Source organism: Thermobia domestica, chromosome 6, assembly GCF_964235325.1.
Source record: "Thermobia domestica chromosome 6, izTheDome1.hap1.1, whole genome shotgun sequence".
Lineage (NCBI taxonomy): Eukaryota > Metazoa > Arthropoda > Insecta > Zygentoma > Lepismatidae > Thermobia > Thermobia domestica.
Window position 1 is genome coordinate 291,950,317 of NC_137459.1, and position 20,169 is coordinate 291,970,485.

General features: G+C 36.0%; 1 protein-coding gene across 1 annotated transcript; it reads left to right on the top strand.

The window, feature by feature from the left end:
* The first annotated feature begins 18,922 nt into the window (after positions 1-18,922).
* Positions 18,923-19,291, top strand: LOC145687582 (protein CFDP2-like). Its single transcript, XM_081761046.1, has one exon. The coding sequence runs from the start codon at positions 18,923-18,925 to the stop codon at positions 19,289-19,291; it is 369 nt and encodes a 122-aa protein (XP_081617172.1).
* The last annotated feature ends 878 nt before the right edge of the window (positions 19,292-20,169 follow it).

Genomic DNA, 20,169 nt, shown 5'->3' on the forward strand with positions numbered 1-20,169 from the left:
TCTTTTCCTACTGGATATATGTTTAGCCTGTGCTATAATTGAACTTACGTTCTTTGCACTTCTTCCGTCAGAGGATATTAGACTTCCTAAATAGGGGAACATCTTAATGCCTATGGTTTTCTCTCCCTCTAGCCATACGTGTGACCCTGTCCTGCTTTTGTGCACTTTATCACTTTGGTTTTATTTTTATTTATCTGCATTGTGCATGTTCTTTTCAGTTGGTCGTTCAAGTTTGAAAGTGATTTGTGCAAGTCTTCTTTGTTCTCAGCTATCAGTGCTATGTCATCAGCAAATCTCATTGACAGAGGTAATACAGTTAGATATAATATATCAAAAAGTCACCGTCGTTCATCTAAAATGTACTCCTTCCTGGTTTGACAAATGCTTTTTTAATCGAATTGAAAATACGTATGAACTACACACTCATTATATGTAAGCTTTTTCGTCTTTTTCTATTTGCAGACGAAACGTCTTTGTAGATACTATTATTTTTCCTCATACACAAAGACTTGGGAAAAAATTAGTATCTAACGAGAAATAACAACTCAGAATATGTTGCTGACAACTGTGATATGTTTGTAGCCGTAGATTCAAAGTAGTTAATGTGTGCAAATATATGAAGTCTTCTTCCCTCTGATATAGTGAGTAGCTCGCGTGCGTTATGGTCCACGGGGTCTCAGGTTCTACTTCCGTATGAAGAACCTTGATAAAATAAACACATTACGATGGTTCGAGTTCCACCTTAAGACCTTGCCTTACTAAAAATAAAACAGAATTTACAATTTTTCTTTTGCTTGTTCTTTTTTTTATAAGTGAAAGGAGATAATGAAATGCAACTTGCCTCAATCATAGATAATGTTATTGTGCAACAGAAAATATGAGCCTGAAGAATTTTCAGTGTTGCTATCCATAGGAATTACAGTGTCGCCAGAATAACAACGTTCCTAAAATCTAAGTTAAGGCAGCTATTAGATGAACGATCTCAACTGCATTTGGTTGCCTATCATGTTGTTTTGGTTTCATGTGAATTACTTTTTAAATAATAGTTTTATTTAGTTTGTAATAAACAAAATAGTTTTAACATACAATTATTAAAACTAAATAATGATGTTATTTAAAAAAGTAGTTCACAAGAAACCAAAACAACATGATACGCAACCAAATGCAGTTGAGATCGTTCATCTAATAGCTGCCTTAACTTAGATTTTAGGAACGTTGTTATTCTGGCGACCCTGTAATTCCTATGAATAGCAACACTGAAAATTCTTCAGGCTCGTATTTTCTGTTGCACAATAACATTATCTATGATTGTGGGAAGATGCATTTCATTATTTCATTTCACTTATGAATAAACAAGCAAAAGAAAAATGGTAAATTTTCACATATCATGTAGCATCGGCGCCAAAATGAAACATTAAACTTCAATTAGGAAACAAGCAAACACATCACAAATCTCTTCTGGGTAATGAGCACCTGCATTATTTGGATTCAGAAAGAGCGAAAAATGTTCGATCTCGTCAAGATTATCACACAAAAAACAGAACGCTCAATCAATAGAACGTGTTCGAAATTACCAGCGAAAGAAGAGGAAAGACGGGAAAAAAAGTTTGTGAACTGGTTAAGGAAATAAAGAGATAAAGGACCCAAAAAGTGGCAAAAGAACATCAAGTACTGTAGAATTAATTAGATTCTCAACTGAAGATAACATGTGTCGCATCAGGCAGTTTCCGACAGACTGCTTTCGGTTCAATAATAGAAGTGTATGTCTAAAAATCCTAACCCTGAATATAATCGTCTTCCTCAGTATTTGAGCATAATCATAGGCTGTTATTACAGTAAAAAAAAAAAAAAAAAAAAAAAAAATCGTTAACCCGCATGAACGGTACTCCGAACGACCTTTAGTCGTCGTCTGTGCTGTTTTTTTAGATTTTCATGTCACAACAATGCAACCGTAAACAATTGCAAACAAAGCTGTCGAGATTAGTCAGGTCAGTCCATATTCAGGGGTGTACAATTCGTACGGTAGTTGAGTGGATTCAGACGTGCGTTGCCAGGATGTTGTCGAAAAGGAAACATGTTACTCAGAAGACAAGTGCGAGATTATCAAGCGACTTTACCATAGAGAAAACTTAGGAAAACTTGCTTCAGAATACGGTGTTGGAAAATCGACAGTTTTTGACATCAAATGTAAGATAGATAATCTCTCACTGTTCTCGTGCGGAATGTGGTCCGGGAAAGCGACAAACTTTGAGATCGGCTGAAAATGTCGATGTTGAACAAACACTTTGCATATGGATAGTGCAGAAGAAGGCCAAAAATAGCATGCTAAGTGGCGACATTATCGCAGAGAAGGCTACATTTTTCTACAGAGAAGTGATGGGCAGTGATAACTACTGTTAGTAAATTTATGTACGTGTTTTAAGCTTTCGGGTAGTATTTTTAGCATTTCTTAGTAATCCGAAATTTTTGATAATCCGAACTCAGTGATCTACCACAGGGATCTGATCCCGATCTCACTCGACAAAGACGCGTACGCTAACTATAGAACCACGAGGAAGCTATTTAGCATGCTTTTGCTACACAACTGAATCGATATTAAAATAAAGAGAAAAAAAATCATGTTACCTCCAGGATTACGCACGTAAGTATTAATATTATTGTGAGATTTCTCATTACTAGATTTGTTTACACCCGTCAAGAACAGCAAAGCACGCACTTTAATTGTAGACATTAGTTGCTGAAAATCCCCCAGGCTTGTAGGTCTGGTGTTGGCATCACCAGCAGTGCACGCAAAACCATTAATTATGAATTGGATTCCTGTAGTTGTGGACGCAGTTTATTGGAGGGGAATGCATGAGGGTGTGTGGTAACAGATGGTTTGTTAGGGCATGCATGTAAATGTACGAAAGATGGAAGCACAAGAGGAGTAACGCAGTAATGTTTTGTCCGAGTTCTCTAGTTTCGCGTTAATCAGCATTAGGATCTCGTATAAGTAATTGCCAGTGAAGTGGGTCGTTGCTTCATTGCGACTACTTATACACTATAGCTTGTTTTATGAGCAATAATGACGGAAACCCTAAGTTTCATGGCTTAACTTTCATAACAAGAAGATTACTGCGCTATATGTTTGGTGCTTGACATTTGCTTTCAGCTATGAACTTACTTTTATTTCTTACAACCCTTTGGCAGAGTCTGTACAAAGTGATAAATAATATATTCCATTTCAAGTTTTATGTCTGAAAAATAATTTCATTTTTTTTTTTTTAATTTTAGGATTAATCATAAAGTTTTGTTCAGCGTTGGTTGCGTAAGATAGCGTCGAAAGAAACAACGGGTGTTTATATTTTAGATATGTCAAGTACAAGAATGAGAAATAACTCCGCATTTGCAGCTTATATGCGCCTGAGGAAACAAAATATGAATGCAAGTAGTTCACTTTGTGAATAACGTGATCTCATAACATGCTTTTTTTCACACAGTTAAATTGAGTGGCTTGGGCGAACATAATATTAGGTTACATTTGCAACTTTCGATTAAATTTGAGAAGAATGTTGACCATTACCATGCAATTCAATGCAATGACATGTACCAATGACATGTATACCAAGATTCGTCTGTCATCTGCAGGAGCATTTCCGAAATCACACTACATGCGTACTCTTGTGTTATTGGATCGCAAACCATTTCACATAATAATTAAATTTATTCGGAAGTAGCAATGACCATTATAATAACCCGAGCTGTTCAATTTGTGAACAGAGAGTTAACATAAACTTGAGATTTTTTTCAGGGCATACCAAACGAAGTCCAAGGGTTGATTGGAGATAAGGCTCTGCACTTTCGAGACGTCGGTCATATATGAAGTAAAGTAGACAGGGCCATCGTTCAGCCTCCTTTACTCCAGATTTATCCGGGTACCCATTTGCAGACGGCGAGTGATCCCTGCTCCAGATTTTAGCAAGGGTAGAACTACAAAAGAAGTCGCATTTTCATCACGGATCGAATCTGAATCGCCCACTTGGTAGAGAAACTCTTTACCAACTATACCGCCACCACGGCTGTAGATTGACCTGAAAGTGTAGAACACAATCAATGACATAAGAGCGAGGTCAATTAAACACAGATTGTGACACCACGCTGTCGTGTGGTAAAGTGCTTTGGCTAAGCAGGCGCAAGTGAATGACAGATCACTTCTTTCGTGCATAAACTGATATGAAAATGTACAAAGATGTGGCAACACCACTGTCCACAAATTTTCTTAGAACATTTAAAGGGAACTTGGAGTGTCGCTTTCCAATGTTATAAACGGTGTATCTCAGTATAGAATGATTTAGGGACTTACTCGTTTTAGGAGAAAAATGTCCTCAGAAAATTGCTAATTCGACTTCCTTTGTTGCTGTCGTATATATGTCTTATTTTAAGTTGCATAATGTTAACATACTTCCTATTGTCCATACTTTTTTCAGTGTTCTTATGTTATTGATACGTTGTGTTTAGGTTTTAAGTTATGATAATGTATATTTTAATGTACCGCGTGCTTATGTATACAAAAAATGATAATCTTGTTTGTAATCATCATCGCATGGATTTACTACACACCACGTGGAAATACTACGAGGAGCAGACGACGGACCACTGGCACCTCCTACAAAGCACATGACGACAGGACAGCAGCAGTGCCACCGCTGCTCTGGACGTCTATAAATTGAATGGCAACCAACGGACCATTACCAATTCTCTGGTGTCCCTCCTACTGCTTGCCTTGGATACAAAATTAATAGTAACCTACCCCCAAATCCTCTAGTCTTGACTATTCCTTTCCTGCTGGCTTAGCCTACTTCGAGGCCCTGTTCGGATTTTTAGCACAGTTGCTTACCCTGCTTCAGGGCTCGGGAGATCCTGTCCATGACCTTAATCTCAAGGACTACCTAATTTGTGTCTGATAAATTAGAGGAAAAGCACTTTCGTAGTATTTTCTGTAAATACTGTTATATTAGAGAATTGTGTAAAATAAAACCAGTAGTGAGAGTCGATTTCGGACCTCGATTTTATTAACCTAGCTCTACCTACCAAAAACTCTTACAATATGAATAACAACTACGTCATTTTATATTTACAACATATATATTATGAACATGGATGATGCGTAGTATACATGATGTCAAATGCGTCGTAATATCAATTCCAAATTTTATTCACTTCATGAGAAAATATTGATTAATTTGTGTAGATACTACAGGTACTCTTTAATACTAATTTATAACTAATCATAAAGTTCAATATACAAGATCAGCGTTAATTAAATCCCTATTTAAAATTGTTTATAACTTCTTAAAAATACTTAACAATTTCTTTATGAACCGGAAAACATTTTCTTTCTTAGAATGGTAGAATTGTTATGCATTGCTAAACTGATAGATATACACCACCATTATCAACTATTTAAACAATAATAATAATAATAATAATAATAATAATAATAATAATAATAATAATAATAATAATAATAATAAACGGTTGGGTATGTTTGCGACAATCTTCTACTGATACTATTGCAAGAACTTGGCAGTAATGTAATTTCTATGGTTGAAAATTCAATTCTTCTTTCAGAAAAGTTCGGATTGTGTGTCCAGTTAAACCACTTTCGCGAAATGTTTGGTTTCTTACACTGCAAACTTACAAAAAGGTGGCAAACTTTTTGCCACGCCTATATGTAAATCAATTTACATCTATAAAGTAAAATTACTAATATGAAATTGTGTAAAATTACATTTTTATCAATAAAAATGTCATATTTTCTTATAAATTTACTGCAAATTTGTAAACAAGAACAACAAATTTTGTAATTTAATCTAAGGAAAGGTATATCAACTAACAAAATGAAGGGTAAATGATTTTGCATTGATATTTCATAATTTAAACATTTTTTTTTTTTCAGTGTAGGACTTTAAGTGAACATTTCCTGAACTACGTCATCAATTTCTTCAGGGTTCTAATGCGAGTATCTGCTACAGAACCTGTGTCTATTAACTTTTCGAATAGCAATTTCTTATATTTTTTTTAATCTACCGATGCACAAGGTTCTTTCACTTTGCCACCATCCAGTGATATTTTGTACCACGAAGTATCACATTTTGCATCGTGATGCTAGTTGATTCATGGTCATGTAAGGTTAGATGTTACATCACGGTCTACAAGTGATGCCTACAATGACATAGGTGAGATGTCACGTAATAGATTGCACCATTGGAAGGAACATAATGATTTTGGTTTCACGGAAATTGGTTAAACATTTAAAAAGTTTTAACAATTTTCAATGGAAATTAATTTCCGCCCACCTTGTGCATGAGTGTAAATTAGTTCCAAGAGTAAAATTAACTTATTGATAAATATCTAGGCAATTCTTGGTGGGTGGTTAGAATGATAACCTATAAATTCGTATGTGGTTCAAAAATTATGTGTGGAACTCTGTGAAATTTGTGTGTATGCATGTTTTTTTTAAATATATTCAAACGTAAAATTCACTTAGATCTAAATTGAAAACTCTGTAGTGATGTAGCACATACGACACCCTGTCCTATTGAGTAATATTACTTTGTGTCATAGAAGTCGATTGCAGAGCTGCCGTGAACAGAGCTGTTTGAAAGTAGTCACAACTTTATCTTCATATCTACGATTCCTTTTTAAGTAGTTTATATCTACATTTATTTTCTAAAACTATATATATTTATTTACAGTTGCGGATCCAGGATATGATCAAGGGAGAGGCAAAACCATAATTTACCGCTTTATCCAGTGTAAGGCAGGATTAAAGCCCATTTTATCCGACGCATATCTGAGCGTCAAGGGGGTACTATACCCCCCTTGGATCCGCGCCTATATACATATATATACAAAGGGTTGATTAATTCGTGTGTCAATTTCATTTGTTCACTGTGCAAAAGTGGTATGAGGTAAAACCGTACAATTCGGTGTAACTTTAGACGAAGGACATAAGTTTTGTTTCGCCATAGAAGCATGCCACTTGTACTAAAGATTGAATAGATATAGAGTGAAAAGTCAAATTTCGATTTTTTTTTATGGGATTGCAATGGTAAATTCTGAAAGAGGTTGAAAAAACGTAAATCGAAGTAATAACAAAGAAAAAGCTGTATGGTATGGTTCTATGTCGCAAGCCGACCAAATATGAGTCCATCAAGTATCAAGGTCAGAGGTCACGGTCAGATCAAGGTCACAGGTCATCTTGAGAATCCATTTGAATACACTGAAAACAACGCAATGTCCGTACTTCATCATGTCAAATGGGTTCTCAAGGTGACCTGTGACCTTGATCTGACAGTGACCTCTGACCATAGCACTTGATTGACGCATATTTGGTCAGCTTGCGACATAGAATCATAGCATACAGCTTTTTCTTTGTTGTCACTTCGATTTACGTTTTTTCAGGCTCTTTCAGAATTTACCATTGCAATCCCATAAGGAAAAAATCGAAATTTGACCTTTGACACTACATCTCTTCAATCTTTAGTATAAGTGACATGCTTCTATGGCGAAACAAAACTTATATACTTCGTCTAAAGTTACACCAAATTGCACGGCTTTACCTCATACCGCTTTTGTACAGTGAACAAATGAAATTGACACACGAATTAATCAACCCTCTGTACATACATATATATATATATATATATATAATTATATATAATATCGTTCTGAAAAAAATGCTTGAAAAAAGATGAATAGGAAAGAAAAGCAAGAAAATTCTAAGGTTGAGAACACGATTCAAGTATTTTGTGTGATAGGGTTAAACAGCCTGAGCTTACTACAGCCTGTCACATTCTTGAAGAAAGGCTCGAACATCTTTAACTGAAGTTTGATTGACTACTAGCTTACACCGCTAGTCATTCTAAATTTACTGGTTGTGCGATGTACTCACAAAAATATGTTTGATAATTTCCGTGGAGTATATTTTCTTTTATTTCTTCTTGAAGTGAGAAAAAAAAATGAATATGCGTGCTTACAAGTCAAAAGCTAGTAATTAATAGTATTGTTTTTTAGTTCTTCTCTTCTTGAAGGATCCTTCGATTTTTAAAGCACTTCTACTGTTGTACGGTAAAAACAAAACGAATTCATCGACCTGAAATTGTTGGTGCTTGTTCTGTTCATATCCCTTGTTTGCCCTATTTAAAACCTTAACTCATCATATTGCTGAGTACTCCCAGTTTCTCTTTTTTCCCCTTTAGTCTCCACCTAAAAGCAAGATGTTCAGAGGATTTCAACTCTCCCTTCCTCTTGCACTTTTTTGCGTTTGGAGTATTCGACACATCGGTCCTGATGATCATCTGCAAAGAGAGTTGCTAAATGACTATTCCTAAAATTGCATTTCAACGCTTCTACTGCTTACGTACCTCCATTTTGCTTTTTCCTCATTCCCATTCTTCATCCTCCTCGTTTTCCATCACCCTCTTCATCTCTGTTAAATCCCTCCTGGCTACTGGGGGACTAACTTTGTTGTCTTGGGTGTTCAATTTCATCTCTGCAAAGAGTCTTGTTCCTCTCCCATAGCTGATAATTGCAGACATTCTCCTTTCTCATATTTCACGTTTGCTAGCTTTAACCACTTCTAGTAATGCAAATATTTCCATAATGATGACCTTCATCTACATGATGTAATGGATGGTTGTTTACTAGCAGGGTTCACTTTAAAGAGGCAAGAAGAGATTGTACAGAAAGCCAGCTAACTCCACGAGCTGGCTTTGCAAGAGATGTTTGTTTATATTTTTCATTATGCTCATAAAGTAATATACATATTTGTTTTCTAGTCAGAATATATTACTATTTTATAATATACCTTTCCCAAACACTACTTAAATTACGAAGTAGTGATGGGACAATTGCTTAGTGGGAAAACGCTCATACCTGATACAAGAGGTCTCTAGTTCGATGTCAGACCATGTGAGTTGGTCGTGCGTGCGGTCGTTCAGTGGGTTTTCTCGAAAGTCATATTCCCACGTCTTCATTCCACCGTTTCGTTATTTTGTAATCATTCGCCCTCACTAATTTTGTCTGTCCGTTATCCTACAGGAAATTACTGTGACGCAAAATAAGAAATTTCATTTCATTTTTCTAATTTGAAAATAGTAATTTGACCATGTAATTTGAAAAGTAATTTGAATGTTATAAATACTCGTTAACATCATGTCATGAAATAATTCAATCCTGAATGCAATTTTGTAATTTTATTAGGCTGTTCCTTATTTTTCGACATTCGACTAAAAAAAAAAAAAAAAAAAAAAAAAAAACTGAAACCCTAATATTATTCCATAACAAGCCAAGATAACTAATGAAAAAAGAAAGTTCAAATGAGAAGTACTAAATGATGTCTGTAGTGACTTCAAGTTTTGACGGTATTTACGGTATGTAATACGATGCAAAAGTGCCGTGTATGTTTGGATAGACTAATTATATAGAGCAAACATATTTGAGGTTAAGAAATATTAAGTGGTTAAATACAAGTTTGAAATAATGTCAGATGTGTATTTTTGAGATAGCTTTTCATTCACAAGTAATACTCGCATACTGATTTTTAACCGGAAAAAAATGTTTATTAAAAATATCAAGTATTGAAAGCTTTCTGTTTGCCGTATGCATTGAAGCACCAACCAGGTTATTGTTACAAGAGAAAAAGTCGAAGAGGTCTAGGGTGATAAGATGGAGTTCTAATGTACAACGAATCTATGAGATCAATTTTGCCATGAAATATACTCTGAAGGAACATGTTCTGTTGTAAATGTTTTCTCTTTCAACGAGGGGAAATTAAATCGAGTTTCTGAAGAAAATCTTAATTTGCTAAGGAATTTATATTCAAGCATACTTAAAAATATGCATACATTATATATATTAAAACAGCATGATGAGAAATCTTTCAAAAAACCTTTCCGAAATCAAAATCGACAGCGCCCACCTAATTTTTGCTAAATGCCACAGGCATAACAAAAAAGAGAAAAATAAATCTTTATAAATTTAATTCAGTACTTTTACTCTTTTGTAAACTTGTATTGTTTAGAGACAATGCGATGATGAAAATAAGTTGAAAATTTTTAGGTATAGTATCAAGTAAGGAAATCGGTCTGTAATATATCTGTAATAGTATTTCCGTCAGTTCTATGTATTGGGGTTACAGCTACCAGTTTCTATACACTCGCATAAATATGATAAGCTACAGTCAAGTTAAACAGATACGTCATGATTGGAGCAAAAAATTCAGAAATGTTTCTTAACTATAAAATTTTGTATACAATCCAGATTTGCAGGAGTTTTAGCAGTTAAATCTTTCATAATAACCACTATCTGTTCAACAGTATCATGAATACATTTCATCACTACAATCTTCACTAACCATCACTTTTATTTGCATCACCCTTCAAGTACCTTCAATCTGCTTAGTCATAAATTGTGTTAATAGCTATGGGTTTGATACAGGCAGACCACTAGTCAACACCGCCACATTGTTTTCCTAATATCCAGCTTATTCTAAGTAAAATTCATTTTTTTAGATTATTCTTTAAGCTACTGTCAATTAAAAATAATAATAAAAAAAAACTTCTCAAGGAAATAAAAATCTTAAAATTTAGACGACATCTAGAGTACATATCGTAATAATGTGCCAATTGATTTATTCTGTATATTTTGTGATGATTAGTTTTCTTCTTAAGTAACCAAATTGGGACCCGGACAAATCCGCCAAATGACAAATCCGCCAATTACCAAATCTGCCAATTACCAAATGCGCCAAACGCGAAAATGACCAAATGCGCCAATTGTGAAAATGGACAAATCAGCCAATGGACAAATCCGCCAATTACCAAATCTGCCAATTACCAAATCTGCCAATTACCAAATCTGCCAATTACCAAATCTGCCAATACCAAATCTGCCAAACGCGAAAATGACTAAATGCGCCAATGACGAGAATGGACAAATCTGCCAATTGACAAATCCGCCAATTACCAAATCTGCCAATTACCAAATCTGCCAAACGCGAAAATGACCATATGCGCCAATCGTGAAAATGGACAAATCAGCCAATTGACAAATCTGCCAATTACCAAATCTGCCAATGACCAAATCTGCCAATTACCAAATCTGCCAATTGACAAATCTGCCAAACGGAAAACACCGAACTCTGTTTGTATTATCATCAAATAACTGGATAGTCTAGTAAAAAGCATACAGAAAGAAAGTATTTATGAATATCAAGCAACAAACTAAAAGTAATTAATAGAAAGTAATCAAATCATGAGGATTTGAACGAGGTAACCATTTAAAATAACATTAACGTTTACTCAGTATATGTTAAAAAAAAAAAAAAAAAGTTGGTTATTTTATGAAGACCGGAGAGACATGATGTAAAAGTCCAATAAATCGTACCTGCTCTAACGGAATGAGATAATTTGTTTGTTTTTATATGTTAATTTTGATGAATTTATAACTGTTAAAAATGAATGTTCTTGTTATTTGCTGGAGTGATTGCCCCCTTTCTGCACTGAGGTTATATTTTTCGGGTGCCCGACCTCTTGGACATTACACTATACTTGTTACAGTTGGCAATACTTCTTAAAATGACGTAGTTGCGAGAAATTTTTAAAACGATCGTTGTTTGTTTTCGTACTTTTGACACTTGACCAACAGTTTTTGGGAGTCGTGATTACTACATATTCTCCTCATTTCACGACTTTTAGCAGTATTGCCAACATTAACATTCATTATCACATCTCCTAAACCATGTAAAATATCAAATTGCTATTACGTGTTGTTTGCCATGACTCTATTTTGGTGTTGTTTGCCACGGTATTGTTCTCTGTAGCTTATCTTATACCACAATCGTGAAGACTTATACAAAATCGACTTATAAGCTAAGGGTTGCCAGATGAGCATATTATAATGATCAAATCTATTATATTATAAACAGAATGCATACAATACGAATTGTCCCAAGCACGTTATTGGGTTACTACGCTATCAGCTGTTCACGCCACAGTTAAATTTATTCAAGGTGAGTTCAAGCACTCAATATAATAATTTGTTTGCTTAGAAACTCTCCAAGTGCATTTTCAAAATTGATATTGCCTACAATTTGTTTGTGTTCGACTGTGTAGCCAACGTTAAATCTAGGCATATCATCAGGACTAACAATAAGGGGGTATAGGAATCCCGATAAATGGGGACCCAAACCTTCTAGAGGGAGCGCGATACGCGAGATATATATACGTATATATTTCATAACCTTTCTAGAGATCAAATTAAAATTAGATTTAAAAATCTGGATTTAGCGATCTTTTAAACACCTTTGGTGAAAGGAGAAAAATTTAGTCTATTCGTAATACAAAAATTTAGTGACTTATGTATAGTTACTGGGGTATTTTCAAGTCCACACAAAGAGCTCCCTAGTGGATGAGCGGTTAGCGTAGGGACCCAGGTTCGATTCTTGGCGGGAGCTTATTTGGTTCGGATTCCACATTAAATTGTAGGTCCACGTCTCATATAGCCTCGATGATGAACGGGACGCGAAGACTGAAAATCAAATCTGTCCCACAGAGATTATTAAAATACAAGGGTCGGCAATCCCTCCATAGCATTTCTGAAACAAGATGGAATGTACACGAATTGAAGTGGATTTGAGTTAAGCATCCCATTCAGCAGAAGACTATGAGCCTTGGGCCTACAACTTAACATAGTTTCCGATACACATGAGTTTCCGCCGGTAATCGAACCCTGGTCTCCCATACCAAAGGCGCGTACGCTATCCACATAGCCACAAGGGAGCCCTGTGTACGATTTAAGACTATAAAACCTATGGCAGAAGAAACGGGTAGGTTACATTTCTCTAAGTTACAACCATTAATTCTTCCGGACGTTTGAAGATAAAATCTAGATCATATCAATGTAAGAAATTGAATCCCGCATTTGATACTGAACCACTCCGAGAAGAAATCAGAGAAGAACAATTTAAAATATTGGCTTTTTGATGTAATCGTACACAAGATCGTATCTCAGGTGGAATCTCGGTGTACAGAAATGAGATTTCAAGCAATTCTCAGAGTAAACACTTTGGATGACAATGTCACAATTAAGAAATTAATTACAATCTACTCTGATGACTTCAGTTGTAATTTTGTCAAAGAGAAACAAGTATATAAGTCAGTCTCTGTGCAGCTACTTTCTCGGATCTTCACAATAAAAATTATAAATTGATGTTATATTTGTGTTTCCTGAACTTCAGAATTTCCTCGCGCGAAGTGGATTTTGTGGTGGACAAACAGTGTGTCTGAGGTTTCTCGGGGTTCTTCTTCCTCCCATTTTCTTCATTACACTATTTTTCATTCATTCTTATCATTACCATATCCTTTAGCTTGCACGGCATAAGGATAGGACGCATCGGCGCAAATCTGTCTTCAACATTGGTTGGGACGAGTAAGACCGTTCTCATATATATATATATATATATATATATATATATATATATATATATATATATATATATATATATATATATATATACATATATATTATATATATAATTATTATATATATATAAGCGATGTTCAGAATATTTATGAAGTTGAAAAACAATGCTGTGAAGGATCATAGGAGCAGAATTGTCTTCAGTGGCGTATTTAGGAGGCTATCGGACTCAAGGCCCCCCCGAAATAAATTTGTTAGTTTTTCGCATTCCACGTACAACAATAATCCTTCTTACCATTTCTAAGAATGCAATTGACTTTCCATTTTCTTATGCTCTTTGTTCAGAAATAATACTGTATTTCGAAAATTTCATTCCATGTAAGAACTGCGTTCTTTTGTTCTTTCTTTCGTCCTTTCTACTTTTCTGTTTCTTTTTCTGGACGTTATTTTCTTTCATTTCGCCTATCACACTTTATCGACCGTTGTCAGTTGTGATTCAAGTCGGCCGTCATCAGTAACACCAAAACTAAGAGGAGTTGATAAGAGAAACTCGTGTTCCACACCAACATGCGCGGATATCAACATGACAGGACTTTAGTTATTATAATAAAGGAAAAAATATATCGTTTAGTTATTTTTAAAAGAAGGGAATATTTGAATTAAAGAAAATCAAACCGGGGGAATAATTAGTCAAGGAAGTTAGGAAGGCCAAGAGGATGCTTCCTTTTTCTTGTATGAATAGAATAAAGGGTTAGATTCACTCATAAGTTTTTGTATCATATCATATATAGGATTTATCGGTCTGCAATTCTTGCCACTATAACTTCAATTTATGCATAAATTAAAATATATTTAATTCTCAAACTCAGATGGGCAATTGCACTCCGACTTCCTTCCTTGTGTTGGGCATAGCCCCTCGAAACAAAATACTAAGTACGCCTTATTCTAGAGAAGGGAGATGAAACTCATATTACGGTAGATGAATCTGATCAACTGTTGTGGAGTATATTATATATTAGGCGATGTAGGTGAAGTAGTTGTACATATCAGTATTACAAATCACTGCCGTGAACACATTCTTAAATCTGAATACACGCATATTTATAATTGCTATATTTCTAATTAGGCATCCACAAAGATCAACGTTAAAATTGTTTTATAATAATATAATAATATAAATGACTTCCCCAAAACTATGAAGAAAGAATATCAATTATGTATGACGCAACAATACTGTTTGAGCAAAATGATGATAATCTCAATAACACTACATGAATCGTTATAGAAATCTGACGCATGTCATATACTCTTTAGTTAACAGATGTAACCTTAAGATTATGGAGAAAAATATTCCAGCAATTGAATTCTTTTCTTTGCTTACGAAGCATCCTCTCTCAAAAGTAAAATTGGTACACGGAAATACGTAGGAACAAACCATGGTTCGATCTAGCAGAGAAGAGAAAACAGGCAAAATTATGTTGGCTACAAAATCCGAATGAAATAACTACACAAAATTTCGTCGATATCAGGCGGGAAACTTCCAAACAAAGAAACGCGATTTTTTGAAAGCTAAAATTTAAGAACTTGAAAATAATAGTAAAAATAAAACCATTCGAGACATGTATAAAGAGATCAACGGATTTAAGGAAGGCTATCAACCTCGTGCTTATACATTAAAGAAAGCTGATGGAACAGTTTTCACTGATACAGATAGCATTTTAAATAGATGGAAAGATTTCTTTGACGATTTGCTTAACACCCAGTCAAAAACATATGTGCGTGGAGAAAGGGAGATACTCACCGCAGAACCATATATTCCAGAACCCAACCGAATAGAAGTAGAAATCGCTATAAAGAAATTAAAGAAACACAAATCTCCGCGTGTAAACGAAATTCCGGCTGAGTTAATTTTAGCTGAAGGCGAAAAATTGTAGAACAAGATACACAAACTCATTCTCCTTATCTACAACAAGGAAGAATTGCCACAAGAGTTGAAAGAATCAATCATTGTTTCAATCCACAAGAAAGGCGACAAAACTGACTGTAATAATTATCGAGGCATCTCTCCTCTGTCAACATCCTATAAAATCCTTTCGAACATTTTATTAGCAAGATTGACCCCACACGCAGATGAAATTATTGGAGATTATCAGTGTGGATTTAGAAGAAATCGATCAACTATCGACCAAATATTTACCATTCGCCAAATACTCGAAAAGAAGTGGGAATACAGTAGCCCGGTACATCAACTATTTATTGATTTTAGAAAGGCTTACGACTAGGTTAGGAGAGAAACATTGTACAACGTTCTTACAGAATTTGGAATGCCGGAAAAGCTAATTAGATCAATTAAAGCATGTTTAAATAAATCCCAAAATAAAGTCCGGATAGGAAAATTTTTGGCCACGAGCTTTCACGTCGAGAATGGCCTGAAACAAGGAGATGCGTTGTCGCCATTATTATTCAACTTTGTCCTGGAATACGCTACAAGGAAAATCAAAGATAGCAACCAGGGCCTAGAGCTGAACGGTGTTCACCAGGTTATGCGTACGCTGATGATGTAAATTTAATAGATGACAGGAGAACAATAGATAGAAATGCAGAGGTGTTATTAAAAGCTTGCAGGGACAAGGGTTTAGAAGTAAATGCAGAGAAAACTAAATACATGAAAGTGCGTCGGGACCGTAATACGGGAAATTATGAATGCGTTAAAATATTAAATAATACTTTTGATAGAGTGGATACTTTAATATATCTAGGATCAATATTAACAGACGAAAATCCTATTCACGAAGAAATTAAATGTCGACTAAAAACAGGAAATTCGTGTTATTATTCAGTTCAAAATCTCTTGTCGTCGCGAATTCTGTTGAGGAATGGTCGCTTATTCTGAGGGAAGAACATAGACGTAAAGTATCTGAGAACAAAATGCTCAGACGAATATTCGGACCCAAGAGGAATGGGAATGGGAAATGGCGGAAACTTCATAACGAGGAACTACGTAAATTATACTGCTTATCAAACATAGTTAGGGTCATCAAGTCTAAGAGGCTTAGGTGGGCAGGACATATAGCCAGGATGGAAGAAAGTAGGAACGCTTTCAGTGTTAGCGGTAAGACAAATCGGAAAACGACTATTAGGAAGACCTAGGCGCAGATGGGAAGACAATATTAAGATGGCTCTCGTAAAAATAGGAATACAAAGTAGAAACTGGATCCAGTTGGTTAAGGATAGAAGTCAGTGGAGAGCTTTTGTGAACGCAGCATTGAACCTCCGGGTTCCATAGGCTACAGAGGTAGTTAGCTTACGAAGCATGAGTAGATGCCTAGGCTGATACTACAAATAGATTAAATACGCATTTACTGAAAAGATGGGTTCTACTGACATTGGATAGTCTATACTCTTCCCGTGCTAGGGCCTAGGGGAGAGGAGGAGATAAGATTTCATATCAGGTTACGTCACACACAGTTGCACGCCTTCATTTTCATTAAAAATGGAAAAGCCAAGAGAAACAAACTTCATTTCACTTTCCTTTGTGGCAGTCGGACACAAATCATCACACTTATCTGCAAAAAGCACTTTTCAAATCGGATTATTGGGAGAGTCTCTAGTTCCTATGTTGGGGGGGACATGTCTCCCCATTTCCCCGGAATTTGTTCCCGTGCCTACAGCTGAGACAACTTTCCAGCATGAGGAGAGAGTCATATCCTCCTCTGGCATTTATTACAATTTGTGCCCTAGTAGCGGAAGTGGAATTAATACATATTGATGAGACTATTAAACGCACTACAGCACGAAGTTCAGTTTGAAATACTACAGAATACGATTCTTGTTTTAAAAATGGAAAAGCCAAGAGAAATCAATTTCATCTTACATTCCTTTGTGGAAGTCGGACACAAAGTATCACACTTTCCCAAAAAGAACTTTTTGTCAGATTATTGGGGGGACAGTCCCCCTCAGTTCCAAGATTGGAGGGGACATGTCCTCCTCGTCCCCCCTGGGATTTGCGCCAGTGGTAGGGAAAAATTGAAATTGAAAACAGAAAATTATACAACAGGAGATAATATTAAAACTCCGTTAGAAGAGAAAATGCAATTATATCAATTTATTAAGTTATTGTGATATTAATGATGTTCTGTGTTCATTTGTTTTGAGTTTAATGTCTCTTGTTTTGTTTAATGTCTCTTGTTTGATGTTTGTTTTGAGTCTCTTTCAACAGCGACTCTAATGAGACCTCTCTCGTCCCAAAGGCGAGAACATTTACCACTTGTTCCACAGGATCAAAAACAGAGGTGCGTGGCAACCCTTCCTCTTACTCTAGATGTGTGTAAATTTTCACGATAATAAGATATGATAAGATCGGAATGCAAATACTTCGCGGCAAACAACTCGAAAATCGAGTCGTGGCAAACAACACCATTGCAAACAACACGCCACCCAAATTGCTGTAAACGGCAATATGATTATTACATCTTTTGAAAATAATCTACGTAATTAGATATGATACTTATCTCAGCTCTTTTTCGAAACAAAGCCCTTTGCAAGAAGTCAAGTTTTGAATTCCTTGTAGCTTTTTTCTTCTGTTTGATAGAAATACATCATATGCTGACCATAGTATTCGATACTAATTTGCTTTAGATGTGCGATGCACCATCCGTCTCACTTGCGTCCTTACTGTTGTAGAGGCCTCCAAAATTGGGAAGTTTCTGGATTTTTGTGATACTATAGCATCCTTAGTTTGAAACACTGAACATTAAAAGTGGCATTGTTTGTTTTCGATTTGTATGTAGACTTAACATTTGTAATAACTTAACGTAGTGCTATTTAAAAAAAATACAACTTTGTGTTGAGTGTTGGCAACACTTTTCATCCGATCATATTAACCAATACGTGGCTAGGTGTCACCCTTCCTACAGTTTCTTCATGCAAGGTTTGGCTTCCCTCCCTCTTCTCGTTTTTCTGTTATCAAGGTTGGACATTATAAATGACGCACCCTCTCTCTCTCTCTCTCTCTCTCTCTCTCTCTATATATATATATATATATATATATATATATATATAATGTGCGAAATGGTGTCTAGTAGTAAACCGGAAGAAGACCCGCACGCTGAGAATTAGTCGACGATGTATGGAACCGCCCGGGTTAGCCACTTATATCCTACCCGTACCTCCTAGTGGTGCAGACTGGTAACTTCCTGTCTACGGTGAAACTTACAGGTTTCCGTAATGATAGGAAGGCGAACAGGGAGGGCTATCACCAACATGCCTGACCGGCACGGTGATTTTTGCCAAATACCTCCAACTTCTTTAAACAATCATCATAGGACACAGTAAGCCAAGACTCTCATTCTCTGGAAGCAGAAGTGTGTCTGGGCAAGGCAACGTTCAGAATCACATGCAGGCAGAGGGTGCTAAGAATCCCCGGAGTTACGGACTAGGTTACCATTTAAAACTGACAATGGCTACATACAATTCAAGATCCCTGGCTTCAGAAACAAGATTCCAGGAGCTGGAAGAAGAGCTACAGAAAATCAACTGGGAGATCGTCGGATTGAGCGAAGTAAGAAGAAAGGGAGAAGAATTAAGCGAATTGAAGAACGTACACTTATTCTACTACAGAGGATCAGAATGTGGCAAGATCGGCGGAGTGGGATTTCTTATCAACGAAGAATTGAAAAACAAGGTCCTTGAGGTAGATAGTATATCTAGTAGAGTAGCAAGGCTTGTAGTCAAACTCTCCCAGAGATATACACTACAAGTGATTCAAGTGTATGCGCCTACCACAAGCCATTCAGAAGAGGAAGTGTATATCCAGTGGTACTTGTAGAAACCGGAACTTGAATAAAATGGAAATCTGTCTATAATTGAAACTCCTCAGAGTCCTTATCGCTGTTATTCCTTAGAGTAAAATTCGGAGCCATTGCCTTCCGTTTTATACTAGCTAAAATGCTAGTCATTCGCACAGGATGACGAAGATTGTGAAAATATTTGAATCCCCCAACTCCCCATACAATGCTCATTTCAACGTTTAATTACCCGGTTTATCTCGACTGAATCTATTCTTTGTTCATGTTATACTCACCGTGACTTTTTATTTTTAACTTCTCCTCACTAATATCAGTCATTTTCGATTATTTGCATGTCATCCCTCTGTGGCTCTCTTGGGGATGATAGGTGTGGAATACGCGACAAAGCGTACTAGCGACAAAACGTACCACCGACAAAACGTACCACTTACCCTGAGGGCTTCTTGTGAAGGGTTTTCTAAAAACACTTTAAATAATGACAAGCGACAAAAAGTACCACTTGCCTGGAGGGCTACTTGCGAAGAGTCTTCCAATCAACCATCAAATCAAATAATGTCAGGCGACAAAACGTACCACTTGATAGGACGGTATATAAGTATATATATATCGGCCAAAATAAGGTTAAAAGTTGAACAGATTGGTGCTGAGAAAAGTACCGATGCAAGACCAAGACTAAGACTAAGGCTAAGACTAAGACCATGCCTGCAAGATTCTCGCAACACCAAGACCATACCTGCAAGATTCTCGCCAGACCAAGACCAGCAAGAATCTTGCATATGTAATATTTGAATATTTGCTGATTTCCATCACACTTTATCCAGGCTTTGGACCAGAGACGGATAGGCATTTTTAGAGGGGTGCGGGCGCTTTCTCCCACAAAGGCCACCAGCATCTCAAT

Coding starts and splice junctions, on each gene's coding strand:
- LOC145687582 (XM_081761046.1), top strand. CDS start 18,923: ATGGCTACATACAATTCAAGATCCCTGGCTTCAGAAACAAGATTCCAG.